The sequence below is a fragment of the Capsicum annuum genome, chromosome 11, assembly GCF_002878395.1.
Source record: "Capsicum annuum cultivar UCD-10X-F1 chromosome 11, UCD10Xv1.1, whole genome shotgun sequence".
In the NCBI taxonomy this organism is placed as follows: Eukaryota; Viridiplantae; Streptophyta; class Magnoliopsida; order Solanales; family Solanaceae; genus Capsicum; species Capsicum annuum.
The window spans coordinates 27,332,976-27,356,988 of record NC_061121.1 but is presented as its reverse complement, the minus strand read 5'-3'; the positions used below and the strand labels follow the sequence as shown (position 1 = coordinate 27,356,988).

General features: G+C 31.7%; 1 protein-coding gene across 1 annotated transcript; it reads right to left on the bottom strand.

The window, feature by feature from the left end:
- Positions 1–18,687: 18,687 nt before the first annotated feature.
- LOC107847830 (probable LRR receptor-like serine/threonine-protein kinase At1g14390) lies at positions 18,688–23,229 on the bottom strand. The gene is made up of 7 exons (XM_016692352.2): positions 21,708–23,229; positions 21,068–21,201; positions 20,312–20,555; positions 19,940–20,124; positions 19,827–19,870; positions 19,630–19,741; positions 18,688–19,236 (listed from the first exon to the last, which is right to left on the bottom strand). The coding sequence occupies exons 1-7, from the start codon at positions 22,924–22,926 to the stop codon at positions 18,964–18,966; spliced, it is 2,211 nt and encodes a 736-aa protein (XP_016547838.1). The 5' UTR covers positions 22,927–23,229; the 3' UTR covers positions 18,688–18,963.
- Between the last annotated feature and the right edge of the window lie 784 nt (positions 23,230–24,013).

The window sequence follows — 24,013 nt, the reverse complement described above, 5'->3', positions numbered from 1 at the left end:
ATGCTTAAGTGTTAAATTGTGATTTATTTTATGATATTCTTGTTTTGGTATTGATAAAAGCACTTTGTCTATTGGATGTCCTTGAGAGGATAAATTGGTGATAATGATGATTTGTTGAAATGTGCTTATGAGAGGCTTGTTTGATAATGATAAGTTTATGTATTAATGCCATGAATTGCTTGTTGATGACTGTGATGAATTATTGAAATAATATCTGTGAGAGGGTGAAAATATTGATAAATGAAAGGACTTGATAGAATTTCTTTATGATTTAAGTACACTTATAAATTAAGTACGTCGTATTGCATCCCGAAGGATAGTACAAATTTAATAAAATGTATATAGTAGGTTATGGTTTAATTGAAGTTTAGACTCGACTTAATTATGTGTACACTCCAAAATTAGATACTTATTGATTGGTATTCAGACATGATTGAAATTGTTGATGTTTGGATTGTTGATGCATGTACAAATGATTATTAAATTTACTTGATAGAATTGTATCCTGACTTTAAGTGTATTTGTAAACTTGGTATATCGTGTTGTATGCTGTGAGAAAGTGTAAATTTGATACTGATATTACTTATTTATGGTGGATCGGGTATCACACCGGTACGGATATGTATATGTTGGATCGGGTACCACGCTAGTACGGATATGTATATGTTGGATCGGGTGCCACACCGGTCTGGATATGTATATGTTGGATCGGGTACCATGCCGATATGGATATGTATATGATGGATTGGGTATCACGCCGGTACGGATATGTATATATTGGATTGGGTACCACGTCGGTACGAATATGTATATGTTTGATCGGGTACAACACCGGTATGGATATGTATATGTTGGATCGGGTACCACGCCTGTACGGATATGTATATGATGGATCGGGTACCACGCTGGTACGGATATGTATATGGTGGATTGGGTAACACGCCGGTACGGTACATGAACATAGATTGTTTCCTGTAGGTCATGACTATTTGTTCAAAAATAAGTCCCATAGCATGTGTGTACATATTTGTGTTGAGTCTGTGGATGTTTACAGTATGGTATTTACTCTTGATGGTTATGTGGCTTGTTGTGATCATTGTTTGATCTGTTATTTCTGTATTGTTGATTCATTAGGTATTTGATTGTGTGATATGTATTTGAAAAAGTAAAACTTTATACTTACTTTTATGTTGGTTGACTTGATTCATTTATATGTATTTTAATCGTAGCTTACCAGAATGGCTAGTTATCATCCTTTAATATTACAAGAGAGCATTTGGTTGTTAGCCCAAGAGTTTAGTGTGGGTTGTCTATGATTACGGATTTGTTCATGTGAATATGAGTAATGAAAAAGATAAGGTGAATAAAGAGGAATAGTGATGTATTAGCGTTGGATTGTGGTTGATTGTGTATTAATGAGGCTAGAGTATGTTAGTAGTGAATATAATAATGATGGAGTTGGAAGAGTAGTTGGATGTTGTAAGTTTTATCGGTAAAGTAATAATGTTATTACAACCTTTGTTGAATTATTTTTCATTCAAGATGTCATGATTTATTTTCCTTAATTTTATTTTATGATTATATGAACTAACACGGTCGGCCGATGATGCCTACCGGTACGTGTGGTTTTACTGACCCTACTCTTCTATATTCCTTCTTGGAGTGTAGACTGGATGCAGATTAGTTTGTAGTTACTAGATGGATGACGATATTCAACACTAACTTCTGAACTTTCTTCCTGGTAGATGTTAGAGTCTTTATATTATTTATTTTATTGTCAGTCTATGTTGTAGTAGATAGCTCTTGTACATGTTTGGCCAAGTCTTGGGATGGTGAAGGACATTTGTAAGAAGTTTTTGAAAAAGCTTATTTATTAGTATTTAATTTACTTTATTATATTTAATTTTGTATTCCCTTAAAAACAGAAGTTTTCCGCATATTTTTAGTTGAATAATAAGGATCCTCCTAGATACTTAGAATAGCATAGGTACCCGCACGGTCCAGTAGTTTGGGTCGTGACAGAGAATTTGTATGAGAGCAAGATTTAAGAAATTTCCTCTCTTGTTATGAAATTCATTGTCTTAATATGTTGTGATTGTTTATACGAATGGTTAAAATCTTGAGTTCAAATGGTTCATTATCAATTGTGGATTTTCCTTGATTTATGATCCAATGAAAGGGTGTTTTATTAATTTATAAATGCTTTTGTGTCCTAATGGAGAAATTGCATGTGATTGATGAAAGACACGACCACCCTATGTTTAGGTATTGAAAAGATAGTATTTTACATGAGTTTCATATGTTTTGAAATAAGAACTCTCTTGAAATGTTTAAATGCTTTGGTGGTCCAATAACATGTTTTGAAAGAAAAGACTAAGACATGATATGATATGGCTTATATGACTTGCAAATCTTGGTATGACTCAGACAAATGTCATAACAGGCTTAGATCAGACTAGACTACAGACTTTTCAGACTCCAGACCATGTTTTGAGGAAGATGCTTGTTTTAAAAAGCTAATAATGCGCTCTAAGAGAGTTAGATGGTTACCCGGAAAAGACACGAGTTTAGACAACTCATTGTTTGAAACTGTATTTTGTCGATGTAGGATTGATCTTACCCGAAATACGGATGATCATTGCATACTTGTCATGTGCAATTATATATTAGACCAGACACTCCTATCCTTGCGGCATGGCCGACGATTTAGTGGCGGAATCTATATAGCCCGTGTGATTGTAGACTTGTAGGGTGTACCATCTATCTTAGAAGTAAAAAAAAGAGTTGAGTCATGACTTACAAGAATGTTTCGAAGCTCATTGATTATGTCCATGCTTATATATATGTATATATATACACTAGCCTATTAAAAGCTTATGGTCGTGTTTGAAAGATAGCTTGGAGCTGAGGAAAGCCATGGCGCAGGAATAAAGAGATCCATTGTGGGTTCTTTCCGAAATAGATACTTCTGGGTTATTTTTATAATAGGCTAGTTGTGCAAAGGCAACTACTATAAATAGTTGCCTTAGACATTTCATTAGTTAGTTTTTGTTGATTAATTTACATGATGTATTCATAAGAACTCCATGAGAGTGTTTGAGTGCTTGAAAAAGCATATGTTGAACCTTGTTTAGAAATGTTGGTTGTAAGGAGGATCTAATCCCCTTTGTGGTCACGTAAGAGCAAGGTGCTCGTAGGTAATCAATAAGAGAGGTCTTTGGATTTGATACACTCTTTGGTTGCCTTTTGTTATCTTTTTGTGTCTATCTTTCTATCATCTATCGTTTTACTTCTCGTATTTTCAATTTAGTCAATTTATTAGTGTTTGTGTTTGCTTCTCGTCTTTGTATATTACTCTCGTGTATCATTTGATTTCAGATTTGAGCTTGATTTCATTCCTACGAAGTCAATCTTGGATTTGTTATCTTGAAAATCCAAAAAAAAAGTGTCAAATTGAAAATTCCAAAAAAAAAAAGTTACTTTTCACGTTTTTGGTCTTAGGTCAAAATTTGAGTTTTGATTTTGTATTTTTTTTTGTTTGTTTCTAGTTTTAGATTTGTATTCTCTAACACTATACAAGTCTATCGACAAAATTTGAGTCAAATCGGAGCTGATTTGAGTGTTCTATCCTTGTTGGAAGCTTGGGTTGAAGAAGTTTGATGTGAATTAAAAATCTAAAATTTTGGGTTGTGAATTTGAGAAAAATGATGTTTGTAATGAGTTTATAAGGCTAAGAAGTGCCTACGTACAAAATTTCAAGTCATTTCAAGCTTCGAAAAAAAAAGTTAGAAAGATTTGTGTTCTTGGTGTTCTTGAAGACATTCAAATCTTCAAGTTGAATCTTCATCAAAAGTTAGTGTTTGGTCCTCAAAGGAGAATGAAAAGGAGTGTAAATTTATTAGTATTTAGCATCTTCAAAGGTTCCAAGAATATCCCAAGAGAAATGAATAAAAAAGGGACCACAACAAGTTCATTTTTGGCCCCTTGTGCATGCTGGCGGCTGACCTGCGCCTAAGCTATCTTGGACCTGTGTTGGGGCTGCTGCAGCATCCCAAAGCGCCTCAAAGCAGTATTACCTGCATCCAGGCTGCCTTGTACATATGCCTCACCTGCTAGAGCAGGTCATCAAACGCAAATCAGCCTCTCCTAACGCAAATCAAGTCCGAAACACAAAATTCAAGCTTCCAAAGTGTATTTTAATACTTTAATTACTCCATTGCTCAAGGTTTGATTCTTTAGTTTAATTTTATTGATTCCTAACCTCATATTTTTATTCTTAAATCAATCATTAACTAGTAGTTCGTCTACTAAGTTGGTAGATTAGTTCTTGAGTCTGAATTCTTTCATCGTCCTATTTCTTTTGAGCTTTTCTAGCTTTTATTTTGTTGTAACTTTTTTATTCAAGTCCATAAATAGTTTTTATTTGCTTGAGTCGTTCAAACAAGAATCCACTTTGGCCGCAAAGTGGATATTGACACTTTATTGTCCACTGGAGTATAAGAAACTTTCAACATTCATCGCTCCAATTGTGAGGATCACAAAGGTGAGATTATTATGAGTATTAGTGAGGAGAATTACTACTAATCTTGTTTGTTCATTTTGTAGGTACAAGGTGATATGAGGAAGTATGACTTCGATAGCCTCGGACAATTATGACTGTGACATAAGAGACTATGATTGTGGTGAAGATAGTTATGACTACGAAGAAGATAGAGATTATGGGGGCTATGAATATAGCCATGATCAAGAGATAAATGAAAATGAGGGTTACTATTCCGAAGGATAATGTGAGATGAATTATGATCCTAGTTATTATAGTAAGTATGGAGATGATGAAGAGCCATGTGATAGTCCTTATAAGGAAGATGGGGCATGTGAGGAGTATTACACTTCCCACTCCGAGCCTAGAGGTGATGTACGGTATAACTCATTCATTTACAAATCTAATGAGAATCATGGTGAGAATGTACATAAGGATTATGAAGATTCATATTCCTCACCTTTTAGTGCTTCTTATCAAAGTCGAAATAGTGTGAATGGTTATACTAGTTATAGTAGAGGCTGCTCCATGGGACTAAAGACATGTGCATCTCCAAATCCTAGGGATATTATATATCAAGCTTCTTGTTCTAGTGCCCAAACGTGTGGAAGTGGGAACCAAGGTAGAAATAGAGGGTATAGTGGGAGCCATTGTCTTCCTACTCTATCCATCTTTAAAGAAGAACGGGATCCCAAAGTTTACCTTAATTAGGAATGGCAATGTGAAAGAGTCTTCAGGATTATGCTATGAGCAAAGCCGAACAAGCTACATATTCCCTTAAGTGCATTCAAGGTCCGACCTTAGAATGGTGTAAACTTTCAAGGAATCCTACTCAAACTTGGGGTGCCTTGAAAGGGTTTTTGAGGCTAATTTATGTGTCGAAGTGTTATATGAAACTTTATAATAGTGATCCAAAAAGACAACCTTGTTCAAAATGGGTAGAGATTTATGGAGTTCTAAGATATGTTTGTATACTTGATGATTGGGTTCACACAAACTACACAACTCCTCTTATGGTTGATTATCTAGGGATACCTTGAGTGTCCAGGAATTTCCCATACTTTTTGGAAGTCTATAAAGTCTTCGAGAGCATAAAGGTTCTTTTCAACTGAGATAGATACTATGAGGAGGTGCGGTGTGACATATTCTCATTGGAATATGGACACATACCTTTGGGTTTCGATTAATTTTCACAACACAATATTCCAAATATACAAAATTGGCCTAAGTTTGCAAAGGACCATTGGGTAAATTATCTCTTTTCACCTACCCTTCCCAAATCTCACGAAAAGATGACAACTTACTCCAAGCCTTATAAAAATAAGAGATAAAAGAATGAGAGAAGTAAAAATATGCAAGTTAGCAACCTAAGAGAGGAAAAAGAAGAGGTTGTGAGGAGTAAAGTAAGAGAGTTGCCACCAACCGGAGCTAACATTGTTTGTCCTTCTATTAATAAGGACATCTGTGTAGGTACCAACATGGAAATCGGAGGAGAACAAGTATCAAAAGAGAAGGTTCCCTTTGAAGACATGACGAGGGAAATCTTAGATGCTTTCGAGGCTTGTGGAGGACCTTCACACCAAGGTAAAGAAGGTGGTGTTCAATAACTTCAAGGTAATATAGCTAACTCTTACACTTTTATGTATATGAATAATGGTGGTGTGTCTAGTAGCCCATTAAGTGTGAGTAGTAGCTTACCTACATGTGAGTCTATTAATTCTTTGCCTCTTGATGTTGATATACATATTGTGAGTGTGGATACACTAGTTAATCCTATTGATGACCAAATTGACTCTTCTTGTAAGATCAATTTGTGTCCACCTAGTGTTAGAGCCATTGTTTTGATCAACTTGTGTGCAAAACTAGTCCACTATTTAAGGATGTGTTTAATGTGATTAGAGAACCTCGAGTGAGTGATGAAATTAAGAATGTTGGTCAAGAAAATGGGAGTGATCCTTTGAGCTTGTCTTTTAGTAAAGATCCTAATGCTTGCTTGGCTTATAGGGATAATCAAGTGATTGAAACATCTTTGATACTTCATAATGGTGTTTTAGAGAATGGGATTGCATGCTCTACATCCTCTTCATGGATAGATCTTCTCTCTTTAAGAACAATATCTTATTTGAAGATGATGAGCTCACTCCTTGTGAATTACCTAGTGGTGTGGATAGAATTATTGATATAGCTCATCTTGAGGGCTATGTTCCATATGACAACCCACTATGGTGTGACAACATTCCTTCTAGATATAGAAATCTCTTAAGGGAAAGTAATGTAAAGTCTTGGAAAGGAATACTCAATCGGGTGATGATAACTTTGATTTGCTTGAATCTTTAAGAAACCCAATAAGTGATTGTTCCTTAGAAAATGATTGTGGATGTGATCCTTTATATGACACCCCACCCGTGTTTGATACTTATAAAGATGAATTGCTTACTTTTTGTAAAAGCCTAAGTAATAATCCTTTTGATATTGGTGGTAGTATGTGTCTACTTGAGGTTCCTCCATTGAAAGAGAAAGTATCAGTTGTTTGGAAATTGCTACTTCTTCTACTTTGTGTGACCTTATTGTTGAGGATACCCATAGTGATAATTTTGAATCTAACAGTGAGTACGTGCATGAGGGCACCTTAGTTGAAGTTAGGCACCTTAGTTGAAGTTAACTTAAGTGATACCTTTCTCTACTCTTCCTTTGATTTTGATGATGTTTATGCTAATGAGGAGAGTATATCTTTTAGTTTGGGTGAAGCTACTGGGGAAAAGAGTGTTTTCTAGACCCATGTCTATGGCCACTCTTTCCATTTGACCCTGGTGCTAAATTTGGATATAGTGATTATGGCACACCCAGCTTATTGTTTGGTCCACATGACAAGCAAAGTTTGAATGAGGTTGTTGGTATCCTTCCCTATGATGAGAAGTCTTTCTCAGGGATTCACAATCTACTTGAGGGACCAACATTGTGTAAGGGAAAGAACTCCAACCAAGATGAAGGGTTTTTAAAAGAAGGGGAGCCATAAAAAGTTCCAAGAGAGTTCACCATTGTGTGTTTACCTTCTTGACCAAGGTTTCACCATTTGTAGGTCAAGGAGAGAGTCTTCCATTGAAACTACTTTGGATAAACTCCATTCGTGTGATACCCTTCCTCATTATGTAAGTAGAGATGATGACCTCCTTCTCAAAGGTGGTATCATTCTTGAGAACCCGAGGGAAAATATGTCATTGTCTCCTTTGGGTGTTGCTTATAACTGTACATCCTTATTTGACACACTTGTGCTTAAGTTGCTTGAATCCCGACATGTGGATGCCAAGTTGATATTTACTTGAAATGAAGAAGTCATATTTGCTTAAATGTCTTTATTCCATCCTTGTTTGCCTTATGTGCTATATCTATTGAGCCAACTAGCAATATTATAGATGATAGCGCCTTGGATGATACTTTTATACTTGATTCCTTCCTATACTACCTCTTTTCCTATGATGACATCCATGATAATTTTGGAACTTTTTATGTGGAGGTAGAAAATTTATTGGTTGGTCCACTTGTTTGAGTGACATTGTCATATGCATCTTGTGAACTTTAATACCAATTGAGGCACCACTCTTGATGTAGTATCTTAAAGAGATGATGAAGCAATTGTGTCTTATGGATCCAAAGGTGAAGGTAACCTTACTTTTTGGATTTAGTGATTCCATTATGACCCTTGTGGTTTTCTTACCTCTTGGTGATTCTCATAGCCAACTCCTTTGTGCGTTTTTCAATAAGTTTTTAATGATTAACATGAAGGATCCTTGGTTATATCTTAATTGTGTGCAACCTTGGCATGATGAAATGATTACTTATGCTAACCCTAACCCTCATACCATGAGTAATTTGTGTCTGTTTGTCCTTCCTTTGATTTTGCAAGGTTTGAATTCGAGGTCGAATTTTTTCAATAAGGGGAGGATGATACAAGTCAAATGGGCGTCAACGGTTTTGATCACACAACTCGAGGCCAACATGAGGAGTTCCAAGCCTTGATCGCTCTAAGAATCCAAGAATATGCTTGGAGGACCTTCTTCGAGCTCCTAATAAATCAATGTCGTGTTTGGAAAATAGCTTGGAGTCGAGGAGAGCCATGACGCAGGAATAAAGAGAGCCCTTGTGGTTCTTTCCGAAATAGCCACTTTTGGGTTATTTTTGTAATAGTCTAGTTTTTCAAAGGCAACTACTATAAATAGGTGTCTTAGAAATTTCATTAGTTAGTTTTTGTTGATTAATTTACATGATGTATTCATGAGAACTCCATAGGAGTGTTTGAGTTCTTGGAAAAGCATATGTTGAACCTTGTTTAGAAATGTTGGTTGTAAGGATGATCTAATCCCCTTTGCAGTCACGTAAGAGATAAGTGCTTGTAGGTAATCAATAAGAGAGGTCGCTGGGTTTAATACACCCTTTGGTTGCCCTTTTGTCATCTTCTTGTGTCTATCTTTCTATCATTTATCCTTTTATCCTTTTACTTCTTGTATTTTTAATTTCGTCGATTTATTAGTGTTTGTGTTTGCTTCTCGTCTTCGTAGATTACTCTCGTGTATCACTAAGACATGATATGATATGGCTTATATGACTAGCCACTTAGGATTTTTTCTTTTTCTATCCTGGAGGATGGGTCTCATGACAATGCCTTCCTCTGCGGTCTCTATTCGTAGGAATAGAATCGTCCAAGTAATTGTATCTATCACTGAAGGCAACCAAGAGTCACTCAGGGCTATTGTACTTATACTATCAGTTGTTATAGTCCATTAGAGTGTTTGAAATCCCTGAATCCTGACTCTGTACGGAGCAGTAGTCTTGAGTTATAGTCGGTATCCCATACTGCTTATCTGGAGTAGGAAAGAGTGTGATCTCAGTTACAAGTCATGGTATGACGATACCAAATCAGAAAAATGTCATAACAGGCTCAGACCAGATTAGACTACAGACTTTTCAGACTTCGGACCATGTGTTTGAGAAAGATGCATGTTTTAAAAGGCTAAAAATGAGCTTTAAGAAAGTTAGATGGTTACCCGAAGAAGGCACGAGTTCAGATCGCCGATGCGGGATTGATCTTATCCTGAAATACGGATGATCATTGCATACTTGCCATGTGTAATTGTATACCAGACCAGACATTCCTATCCCTGAGGTAAACTCGGATAGGGGGCTTGGATGACGAGTTAATGGCGGATTCCATATAGCCCGCGGGATTGTACATTTGTAGGGTATATCATCTAGATCAGAAGTAAAACAAAGAATTGAGTCATGACTTACAAGAATGTTTCGAAGATCATTGATTATGCCCATGTGTTTATATATATATATGTGTGTGTGTGTGTGTGTGTGTGTGTGTGTGTGTGTGTGTGTGTGTGTATACTATGATAAATTATTTTTTCATAATGCTCTCACTTATTTTACATGAAGTATGTGTTATTTTTAGATTGTTCTACATACTAGTACTTTCGAGTATTGACCGCCTCTCTGCCTCCCTTACACCAGAAGGCAGACTATCTATACGTAGTCTCAGTCAGTGTTAAGGTCCGGCCAGAAATCTTGTCCCGATTTAGTCAGATTAGTGTTTTCAGTTTAATCTAGGCTTCGTAGACTGGTGTAGAATGGATTTGTGTTTTCTTATGGAGTGATGTCCTGAATTATTCAATTTGATTACGGTATTCCCATTGTTTTCAGTTTACTTTCGGCACTTTTAATTCATATGAGTTATGCTTATGATTTTATGCTAAGGGGTCTCTCGAGCCTTCATAGTTCGGGATGCCCATCACGGTCAAGGCCTCGATTCCAGTCGTGGCAATATATATACCTATATATAGAGAGAGTTTCTGTCAAAGTATGTGGGTGGCGTGATACCCTCACGGTCCTTAATAGATTCGCCCCTGATTATAGTAGGTGTCATCGTGACCTGAGAAATCGAGTCTTGACAATTGTCTTTTTATTTATGACTTTAAATTCTATGTCTATAAAGCTATTTACATAATTAATTAAGTCTTGTAAAAATTAATCGCGTGCAATTATGTTAACTCTAGCCTGTTTGGGGAAGTTTTTAAAATCAGTTTATTTTAAGAAGTGCTTTTCAAACAAGTAATTTTAATGAGAAATAATTTGTGTTTGACTAATAAATTTAAAAAGCATTTTGAGCAATAATTAGTGTTTGTTCAAATTTTTAAAAACTATTTTAAGTATATTTTTTCAAAAGTGCTTTTAGAGAAAAACTAGATTTTTTAGCTTATAAAAAATTGCTTATTCTACTCCCCAGCACCACTTCCACAAGCTTGGCCAAATATCTCAAAATTTTAAATAAACACTTTTAAAAGAAAATTAAATATTTTTGAAGAAAAATAAGCCGAACAAATTATTAATAAATATAGATTGACAAGCAGGAACAAACAGTTCATCAATTTATTATTAATATGTTAAGTTACGGTGATAGTTTAATGATGTGTGTTGTCCATGCATAAAATTTAAATCTAATTATTTGTGTAAGTGGTGTTAAAAAAAAATCAGGAAACAAAGAAGAAAATAAACTATTAGTTGAGTCGGTGATCAGCCAAAATTATATATACTAGTTTAGGTGTAGGCGCCTTGCGCGTATACCTCACTTTAATGAGTTCAAACATTACACTAAATAGAATATTTGTTTAAATAATAAAGATGAATATAATAATTAAATTTAATATCTTTTAAGTATGTAAAGATGGAGAATTTATTTATTAAACCTAACCTTTACCAAAACAAATTTTAAAAGTCGATCGACATTCATCTACCATCTGTAAATTGGAGTCAATTCCACATATTGTCACTCAACTTAAGAAAGTATCTCACTAAAGTCATTTATCTTTTTTTGTTCCAATAATGTCATTTAAGTTTGTATATTTTCCTTGCAAATTAATAATTGCTAAAATAGTCTTTACTCTTTAAAATAAATTTACCAAAACAGTCCCTTAAGTTAATTTTTGAATTGGAGTGATCCATGTTCTTTAACAATATGAAATACTAAAAACTTTTTAACTATAAGAAACAGTGCGTATAATTTTAATTTACTTCTAGTTGTACTATTAAAATAATGTAGTCCATCAAAAATGTGATTGATACTTAGGAGTTCAACTATAAAATAATAAAATAATATTTTATATTTATTTATTTTATGATTAATCTTTATGTTTTGATAAAATAATTCAAATTTAATTGTTAGTTTCTTCTAAAAATAATTGTCAAAAAATTCATAATTCATATACCCGGCTCTCTAGCGAGTAGAAAAACAATCATATATAAATATTTTTAAAGAATTTTATAATAAATTAAAATATTGATGAAGGACATCATGATAATATCATAAATCAATCAAAATAAAATTAGAAAAAATCATATTAGCATTGTGTAATTTAAAAATGTTAACATTTTTAAACATTATTTTTGTCAATCTTGTCACATTATTTGGGAAAAATCTATATTACCTCTTCAACTTGACTTTAAAAACTAAATACATTTCTCAATTTTTTTATTTTTATTTTTTTCTTTTTAATATTATGATATGTCTTTTTTAAATTTCATTACTCCCTCCGTCCCATTTTAGTTGGTCGTCTTACTAAAAAAAAATGACTCATATTAGTTGATCATTTACTAAATTCAAATAGAATTAATTAATTTTTTCATGATACCCCTATAATTCATAGTATATATTAAAATGTGAACAATTTCAATTTTAATATTCATTTCTATGCCCATATCAATAAATATTGTCAAAAGGTGAAATAGTAAAATTTTCATGCAATTTATGATTTCTTAATCATCGTGTAAAATGAAATGTGCCCAACTAAAAAGGGATAGAGGGAGTATGTAATGAAGTAAAAATTTGAAATATAGTTGGAGGCCTATTAATAGTTCAAATAAAAGAACGAAGATTATTTAAATTCACGGTTTAACTTAAGGGACTATTTTGCTTATTTTTCTTACAAAAAATAAGGACTATTTTAGCAATTGTTATTTAGTAAGGAAAATGTACAAAATTGAATGACATTATTGGAACAAAAAAGAAATAAGTGACTTTAGTAGGATATTTGTCAAAGTTGAGTGACAATATGGGGAATTGACTCATGTAAATTACAAAAAAATAATACAATGATAGATACATCAAAATAATACAATTAAATCTAATCTTTACACACAAAAATTTTCTCAAAGTCGTCTGATACTCATCTACCATCTGTATACAATAACAAAATAATACGATAATAGAGATATCAAAATAATACAACTAAACCTAACCTTTACATAAAAAAATTTCTCAAAGCCGACCAACATTTATCTATCACCTGTAAATTACAATAAAATAATACGATAAAAGTGATATCAAAATAATACAATTAAACTTAAATTTTACACACAAAAATTTCTCAAAGTTGATCGAGATTCATCTACAAACTGTAAACTACCACAAAATAACAAACTAATAAAGATATTACGATAATACAATTAAACCTAACATTTACCTAACAAAAATTTTCAAAGTCGACCCACATTTATCTAGCATCTGTAAATTAAAATAAAATAATAAGATAATAAAAATATTAAAATAATATAATTAAACCTAACCTTTACACAAGAAATTCTTCAAAGTCAACCGACATTCATCTACGACCTGTAGACTATAAAAATAATAATATAATAGTGAAAAAAATAATATAATAGTGATCACAAAACTTCAGTTTTGATCCAACTAATTCTTATTTGAGCGAAAATTTTGACCCTAAAGAATGATTTGAATGAAAACATAGAAGATTTATACATACACACATGTTGAATTCTATTATGCTGACAAAAACAGTGAAAGAGTTGAGGGTTAGAAAATCAAGCATCCACCAATCTGGACATACAATTGAATCAAGTTAGATGAGCATCAATCATATTCTCCTAATAGGCAAATCGGTTTGTTCTCTAGTTTAATGTACATCTCAATATTTATAGAAGTATTTCCTTAATAGAGTCTTATTTTAAGAGTATTTTTTTAATTGAACAGTAGAAAGAAAAATATTAATTAATTCTCCTACCATATATTTTAAGAGTCCCATATATTTTAGTGAAAAAAATATTAATTAATTCTCCTACAATATATTTTAAGAGCCCCATATATTTTAAAAAATCTAGTTAATATAATAAAAATTAAATAATAAATTTATAAAATAGTAAAAGACAATTTTGTCTAAAGAAAAGTCTTTTAATGAAGGACAAAAAGTTCAAAATCAATTTCATAACGATCTTCACACTTTTAATAATTATATATATATATATATATATATATATATATATATATACTAGTTACTAATAACCCGTGCAAGGCACGGGCCCAACAAATATTTTTTTAATTTATTTTAATTATTATAATTTATAATATTTTTTAAAATATATAACAAATTATTTTTTTTAGATATTTTGAACTATTAACTATTGTAATTTATAATACTTTTTATGTAATTTTCAAATAATATATATCACTCTCTTTGTTCAAACTTTTGTGACATTGATATTCAATCACATTTTTTAAATAATTTAAGTTTTAAATTATTGTGATTTATAATTATTTTTTATTTTATTTCAATTTAAGTGGCATAATGCTTAGATGACCATAATAATTAATTATGGGTGATATAGTAAAGTCACGATTGAAGCAATGAAGCAGATATGTCTTAATGACTTACAACAACTAATTAGAAGTGATATAGCAAAATTATTATAAAAATACTTATGAATTTTTTTTTTGGAGTAGACCTCATATAAGAAGCCAAGTTAATTTAAAATATGAATGGTTAAATTATCATTTTATATCTATTTTATATTTTTTTAATCAAATATTATTAATTTTTTAATACTTAGATGATTTATAATAATTAATTAGGGGCGATATTTAATAAGGTTACGATTAAAACAGTTAAAGCAGATATATCATAAATGTATATTTTATTTTTTCATTAAATAGTACTAAATTTTTAATATATAAATGACTTACAATAATTAATTATAAATGATATAGTAAAATCACGGAGCAAACAACTGATTAAGCAGGCATGTTGTCGAAGTGTTGTCTGCTTCTCTTGCCTCTTTCCTCTTATTATATATATATATAGATAGATAGATAGATAGATAGATAGATAGATAGATAGATAGATAGAGAGAGAGAGAGAGAGAGAGAGTCGGCTTGACAAAGTTTGAGGCTTAAATCCAAACTTTGATGAGAGGTCAGTTTTTATTTAATCTAAACTAACAATATAATATATGAGTGAGTATTATGCTTTAAGAAATTTCTTCATTAGATAAATAACTTTTTATATTTTTGTTTTATAATGATTTTAATTTTTTATTATTATATAAAAAATAAATATTTTCATACATTAGAATTGTTCAAACTTATTTTGAAATTTTTTAAACAAAATATACTTTTTACATTAAATACTTAATACATATAATATTCTACTTAATAACAAAGAGAAACTGGCCCAATCATCAAGTACCAAAGTAGGCATGTTGACCTGTTGTCTGCTTTTGTCACTTTTTTATTGATTTTTTTCTTTGTTTTAATTGGTTTGTCTTATTATTTTAATACGATATATATTTTTAAAAATGCATAAAAATACTATAACTCAATCAACAACTTAAAATAATTAAAAGATATAAAATATTTTATTGACTCTCGAAATTATATCAATCCACTTAAATTGAAATAGAAGAGAAAGTATTACAAATCACAATAAGTCAAAACTTAAATTATTTTTAAAATATAATTGACTATCAGTGTTACAAAATTTTTGTTTAAGTCGTTATATATTTTTAAAAAATACTATAAATCACAATAATTAACAACTTAAAAAATTTCAAAGATATAAAATATTTAGCTGACTCTCGAAATTATATTCTTGCCACTTAAATTGAAATAGAAGAAAAAGTACTATAAATCACAATAATTAAAAATTTAAATTATTTTTTTCTACTAAATAATAAGTTTGAATAAGCACACAACAGGTTGACATACCTGCTTATGTTATCTGTTTTAGTTGTTTCAACCCTGATTTTACTATATAACTCCTAAATAATTATTATAAGTCATTTATATATTAGAAAATTAATAATATTTAATTTAAAAAGGTAAAATAAATATTTCTAACATGTTTGCTTCAGTTGCTTCAATCATAATTTTTCAATATCATCCATGTCATAATTTTACTATATCACTTCTAATTAATTATTATATTTACTTAATAATAAAGGGGAATGGGCTCAATCATCAAGTGTCAAAGCAGACACGTTGATTGTTGACTTGCTGTCTGCTTTGACACTTCTTCATTGGTCCTTTTTTCCTTCATTTTAATTTATATGTCTTATTTTTTCAATTCATATATATTTTTTAAAAAATACTATAAATCACAATAATTAACAACTAAAAAGATATAAAATATTTGATTGACTCTCGAAATTATATCAATTCACTTAAATTGAAATAGAAGAAAAAGTATTATAAATCACAATAAGTCAAAACTTAAATTATTTTTAAAATATAAATGACTATCAGTGCCACAAAACTTTTGTTTAATCTGTTATATATTTTTTCAAAAAAATTCATAAGAAATACTATAAATCATAATAATTAACAATTTAAAATTTTAAAAGATATAAAATATTTAGCTGACTCTCGAAATTATATCCTTGTCACTTAACTGAAATAGAAGAAAAAGTACTATAAATCACAATAATTAATAACTTAAATTATTTTTTCTACGTAATAATAAGTATGAATAAGCACACAATAGGTCGACATACTTGCTTGTGTTGCCTGCTTCAACTGCTTCAATCTTGATTTTACTATATAACCCCTAATTGATTATTATTAGTCATTTAAGTATTAGAAAATTAATAATATTTAATTAAAAAAAGTAAAATAAACATTTCAAACATGTCTACTTCAGTTTCTTCAACCGTAATTTTACAATATCATCCATGTCGTAATTTTACTATATCACCTCTAATTAATTATCATAAGTTATTTACGTATTAGAACATTGATAATATTTAATTAAAAAAGATAAAATAGTCATTTCTGACACGTCTGTTTCAAATGCTTCAACCGTAACATTACTATATCACCCCTAATTAATTATTATAAGTTATTTAAGTATTAAAAAATTAATAATATTTAATAAAAGAATAAAGTAAACATAAAATGATAAATTAACTCTTGATGTTTTATATTAACTTGACGTCTTATATGAGATTCACTTTAAAAAAAAAAAATCATGAGTAATTTTTATAGTAATTTTGTTATATCACTTCCTATTAGTTATTATAAGTTATTTAAGACATGTCTGCTTTACTACTTCAATCGTGATTTACTATATCACTTCTAATTAATTATTATAATCATCTAATCATTAAAAAAAACATTTCATAAAAAAGGATAAAATAGACACAAAATGATATGTCAACATAAAAAAGTTGATTGATTATCAAAATTATATTAGTACTTTATTGAAAAATTATGTAAAAAAATATTATAAATCACATAATTAACAATTTAAAAAATTTAAAAGATATAAAATATTTGTCTCACTCTCGAAATTATATCAGTGTCACTTAAATTAGAATAGAAGAAAAACTATTATAAACTACAATAACTAAAAACTTAAATTATTTTAATGATATTATCTAAATTCTATTTGTGTCACAAAAATTAAGAATGTGTATATATAAAACACTGTACTCTGAACTATCATTGAAAAATGAGGCACTCAAAGTTTGGGGCCTAAAGCCCCGATCTTTACTTGCTTTATGCAAGAGCCACGAGCCGACACTGTTTGACTCCATATTTTATGGGATAGCTCCAAGTACAGAGAATTTTTTCATTATTACGACTATATAGTATATATAACATATTAAATTAAAGGAATTAAAAATATTTTGATATGATTTTGCAAAAAATAATTTGGGTTATATATCATTTCAAATTTTGAGGACTGAAATGGGTTGAGCTAATAAATAAACGATCAACACTCAGCCCAAACTTGAATAGATTGCACGAGTTATAATTTCATGGACTAATTTTACTACCTTGCAACCTATTAAAAATATTTTGATATGATTTCGCAAAAAATAATTTGGGTTATATATCATTTCAAATTTTGAGGACTGAAATGGGTTGAGCTAATAAATAAACGATCAACACTCAGCCCAAACTTGAATAGATTGCACGAGTTATAATTTCATGGACTAATTTTACTACCTTGCAACCTAGTTAGGTTGCTACACCAATAATATGCAAGCTTGATTCAGCTCTTGGTAATGTGATAGACATTCTTGCTTCCAAGTCAGTTACACAGGATATATCTGATAAACTGATGAAGATCATAAAGTTGTTGGCGTGGTTACACTCAGAAATGTCATCTCTTGCTTCATCTTTGAACCACACCATACTTTTTTGACAATTATGTTGGATTTTCTGCACAAGAAATATTTGGAGGATGATGCTTCTGATGTTCAATAAGTATGAGGAGTGTGAGTAGATGATGCAAATGTTGCCAGTCTAACATGCACAAGATTTTCCTTTATGTCACTACAATTGTTTGGTTTCTCTTATTGTTGAACCTTAACTTAGTCATAAATCTCATGTATCTCAAATTTATAATTTTATTACTACGAAAATGAGCAAAAGTTATTGTCATGTGACCAGGAGATTATGGGTTTAAGCCTTGTAAATAGCTAGCCTCGAAATGCAAATTGAAAGTTTTAGTGCACCGGGCTGACTTACTTTTCTTTTTTTTAAATGAGTAAAAGTAAAATATTTCAATGGGCCCGCCTCAAATTCTAGGGCGTACCCCCTCTAAATCTAAGCCTTTCATTTCTGCCGCGGAGCAGTTTTGGTAATGCCCCACCCCCGGACTCGTCCCAAAAACGCCTTTGAAAACATTGGTCAATATAGATTATAAAAATACCTCGACTTTTTTACGAGTCAAATAGCAAAAATGAACAGTTTTCAGTCAGCTCATTGAACATCACTCCTACAATCAACGAATTGCATGTTATGAAATTCTTCTTGCTGACCAATTCTTTGCATAAACCAAATGCATTTACTCAATAACTGCACTTCAAATTAATGTATTTATTAATTAACTATAATTTTGTAATAACAACGTACGTGAAGGTACATTTTGTGTGTTCATTAGGTTGGTATAAACACCGGATGTTGATAAGTTTTTCCCAAGTTCACGGACGAGATTCTCAACTTCCATGAAAATTTGCTTTGTATTGTGAACTTGGGACATTTGTTATTCGGTAAGCTACTGAACTGTGCTATACAGGATGCATACAAGTTACTAAACAACAAGATAAAACAATATAATGACAGATCTCCTTTACTAGTAAAACTTATTATTAAGACTTCCACTTATTTTTCCACTTTGGTTCCCACTGAGGTTTCCACTGTTTGTTGCTCCTTCTTGAACCTGAATTGAGTATTGCATATGCCAGAGAACATCTTCGACTGATGGTCGCCTGCTCAGTTCTTTTTCAAGGCAGTTTATCGCTATCTGGACTGTTGTTTTCAATGAGTCATATGCAAATGTACCCCGAATACAAGGATCTGTTAAATCTCGTAGCTTTGATGGTGATTCCGCTAAGGCAGTCTCCACCTGTATGCCATAGAATAGGCAATTTGATTCGACGATGTTTGAGATATAGCATAAATAGATTAGTCTAACATGTGATATGTAAAAAAATGTATGCGTTTCATATTGAACACAACAACATACTCAATGTAGTCCCAAAAGGTAAGAGTGTACCTAGACCTTACCCCTACATCAAAGTTAGAGAGGTAGTTTCTGTAGACCCTCGGTTCAAGAGAATTGTATGTGTTTCATATAGAGTAATGTCATAATATATGTTGCAGAGAGTGAATCTAAAATGACTCAAACGTATGCCATATGTATGCATTCTTCTTCTCTTTTTTTCTTGCATATCTGTTATTTCACAGAGATACCATATACTTTATGGTTTGAGAGTTATTTGGATCTTGTTATTGATACCTGAAGCTTAAGGTCTTCTGCTTCGCTTCGAGAGTTGATTGGTCTACCAATAATAACCTCTAGTAGAATAACTCCCAATTGATAGATGTCTTCCTTTTCTGCTTGCTTCACGCTGAATGTGAAGTTTATATTAGCAGGCAATTCAGAGATGATAAACGGAAACTGAGAAAATAGAGGTGAATGCAGCTGCACAATACCTGGTGAATTGGTCTGGTCCAGCAAGAGGACTTTCCGAACCAACCTGCAAAATTTTCGATGGTCAAGAAAGCGTATTCTGCAAGATATACGTGTGGTGAATTACTAGCATTACCTTAGGTGGCAAAGATATATTATAGCTGCTTATTCGAGCAGTAAGAGTCTCATCCAACAAAACATTCTCAAGCTTAATGTCATTTCCAGTGACTCCTCCAGTGTGCAAATATTGAATTCCTTTTGCAATGCCCATAGTTATTCCCATTCTTTGTGGCCATTTCAATACATCCCTTTTTCTCCAATCTGCCAAAGAACGAAATTCCGGAAAATAAATTCAGTCCTTCATCGTTCAGACTGCAGAGAGTAATGACTATTTGATAGTCACTCAACTAATAGTCATTATCTCAGAAAGTCACCTTTCTTCTGACTTGCCGAGATAATAACTATTAGTTCAGTGACCATACGAGAAACCGAACTCATAATAGCTTACCACTAAGATGATCTTTCAGTGATCCATTGACAACATTTTCAAGAACAATAAATACAGTGCTAGCTGTATTTGGATGATCTTGGTAAGTAACAACACAGTGTCCAAGCACACTGACCAAATGCCTATGTCTTAGCTTTGAGACCATCTCCATGTGCTGCTGCAGAATTTGAGGTGAATGCTTCTGCTTCAACTTCAGACATTTCACCAGGACCACTGTTCCATCTCTAAGACAACCTCTATATAGCTGTCATTCATTTAATGAACATCAATTCCCATATGTCAACAAACATGTTGAAAACAAAAGTTTGTATCTACCAAGAGTTATGTCAAACATATCCATATTACTACTTTCTGTCCACATTATCCGTCTTTTAATATTTTTGCACACCCGTTCCCTTGATGCAGAGATTTAATAGCCTTAAGATTATTTGTCTAAACTACTTTTTATATATATTAAACGTCTCGCTTAATTATCACTCTACTAATTGGAAGTTTGGAACAGTAAGGATGAACTTGGAGAAAAGCTAAGAAATGATTTAGTTTTCCTAAAATGTCAAGTTATGCTCGGGTTGACTTTTAGGGTGACTTTTGGAGATTAGAAGTATCACAATATGGGTGTCTACGGACTCGTATTACTAATGTACCTTATGTATTGACCAGATTGAAATCATTCGGAGTCCAAAATGACAAATAATACGGACAGGTTACAGTAATAAATATCCTTTTTCTCTATTTATAATGAATCGACATTTATACCTGACCCTGGGAACCTTCTCCAACCAGATTAGTTGGATCAAAATTGTTTGTTGCTTCTTCCATTTCCTCCAGAGTGAAAACATTATATGGTGGAAGTCCTAATGATACCATCCTCATTGTTCTCCTTGCATTTCCTGATCAAATCAAGTTGATGTTAATATTAGTTAATCACAATCTAAAAATGTAAACTTCTGATAAAATTGTCATAATGTTGCAGTATCATTCAAGATTCACAATAGCAACAATAAACCCAGTGTAATCCCACAAATGGACTCTGGATAGAGTAGAGTGTAGGCAGACCTTACCCCTACCGTGGAAGGTAGAGAGGTTGTTCCCGATAGGGGTCTATCACTATTCAAGATTCAATAACATCATACCCAATATAATCCCACACTATGGGGTCTTGGGAGGGTAAAGGCGGGCGTAGACCTTACACCTACCTTAGGAGGTAGAGAGGTTGTTTCCGATAGACCCATCATTATTCAAGATTCAACAACAACACAGACAGAGTAATCACACAAGTGGGGTCTGGGTCTAGGGAGAGTAGAATGTATGCAGACCTTACCCCTACCTTGGGAAGTATAGAGGCTATTTCCAATAAACCCCTATCATTTATTCAAGATTCATTAAGGAAATTTACCTCCATCAGCAGTTTTAGAAAGAGTTGAATTCTTCTCAAAAGCAAAGCTGTCATTTTTATATCCTTGAACTCTATTTCTCACAACTTTCTTGACAACGAAAAAGATCAGCAAACCAATTCCACCAACAACTACAACAATTCCTGCAATGAGTCCTAGAACAACACCAAGCTTGACAGTTGATTGTTGCTTCCCATCATTAGTTCTTGGAGGGGGCTTAACAGCAATTGCTTGCTTCTCACAAAATGAAACTGGATGCTGATACTTACTACTAGTACTTGACAAACAATTCCAAACATTAATCACTGTCCTGTTTCTTGAACTTGATCCAAGACAAGCAGGCAACTTTCCTATCAACAAATTACTCGAAACATCGACAAACTTAAGGTTGTTACTACAAGACATACTAGCAGGAAGTGCACTACTTAGCTGATTCTTAGCAATACTAATAGACTGAATTGCTGGAAGTGAAAATATAAAAGAAGGCATTGGACCAACAAGTTTGTTAGAAGACAAATCAAGAACTTGCAAATGAGTATACTTGTTAAGTCCATTAGGAATTTCTGATCTAAACAAATTGTTGCTCAAATTAAGCAAAACAAGGTTGTTACTATTCCCTAAAGATGGAAACTTTGGTCCTAGTTTATTATCACTCAAATCCAAAACTTGAAGATTCTTTAACACTTTTAGATCTGGTACACTTCCATTAAACAAATTTCTAGCCAAAACAAGAGACTTCAAATTCTTGAAATTTACTATTGATGATGGCACTCCACCAACAATGAAATTTGAACTAATATTAAGTACCTCAAGTGAATGTAGCCTACTAATTTTACCAGGCAATGGACCCCATAATCCTAGTGAAACCAATGACAACTTCTTCAAACTAGATAACTTAGTAACAACAGTGAAAAATGAATCAATAGGAAATTTCCCTGACAAAGCTTGTGGACCAGTGGACTTCAAAGACTCAGAAGGAGACCTTTTGTTACCAACAATTGTTAATTCTGTTATATGATTATCAGAACATGTTACAACAAGATAAGGAGATTGTGGTAGGAGACAAAAATTAGTCCATTTATTCCATTGTTGAAGAACTTGTGGAAATTCAAGAAACTGTTGAATTTGGAAAAGGATTCTACTTTCAGCAGGAACTAATTGAGCTGAAGTAAATGGAACTAGCACAAACAAAAACAAACCCAGAATCAAGAAACCTCTCATTTTGTGATCACAACAATTTTTTTACTTCACAAAAAAGTAAGCACTTTTATTTTGTGGAATGAGATAATTCAAGAATCTACAATGAAGTAATGAATGATGGTACATAGGGAAAAGGGGTTTAAATGATGAGATTAAATAATGGAGTACAGATGTGCTTGTCTGTGGATACTGAGCTTAGTTGTATAACTTTTGTGACAAGGATTCCATACAGTTACACTATGTATATATAAAGTGGTTGAAAAGAATGTGCAGAAAGTGAAGATAAAAGACAAGTGAAAAAGAGTATAATTTCTATGGACTAAAAGTTTGCTTGGTAGCTAGTAAAGATTCTTGTATTAATGTAAGTTATATTTTACGTATGTATTAGTTTTCGTATTAGTTATATAATATTTGATAGTTAATTAAGTAATAAGTTATTGATGTATAAATTGATATAATATTTGATTTGTAATTTAGAAATTTTGTAAAACTAATATATCTAGAAGTTATGAGGGAATCGATGTATTATCTTATGCGGAATTAAAGGATGCAATAATTAATGTCCGCATAATTTTAATTAGTTATCAACGACTCCTAAAAGTGCAAATTATTTTTCTCTATTGCATTATCTAAACGATAATACTTTTCTGTCACAATTTATATGAAGGTGCTCGATGAAATACAAGAGTGTTAGAAAAAATTAAAAACTTTTGAAAAGCGATAGAAATTATGTGGGTCTAAGTCATCAATAAAATAGAGAGTTTAAAGTTAGATGTTAAATATAAAAAGATCTCATTCTTTTTTGAACTAACTAGAAAAGAAAGATTGTAACACATTTTCGATGTATTCTATCATGTGCTTTAACAAACACATTTCTAATGAATTTCATCAAAAATACGCATATTTCTAATAAAATTAGAGGAGCATGACTCGTATCAGTACGGACTCAACATTAAAATATTTTATTATGTATAGTAACTTAAATTGATATTAGTTTGAATTATGAATTATAGCACATGAATACACAAAATATATTGACTACTTGGTAGTATTTTGCAAGGAGCCAAGTCATACAAGATAATTATATATTCCTTTACTAAGCCATCAT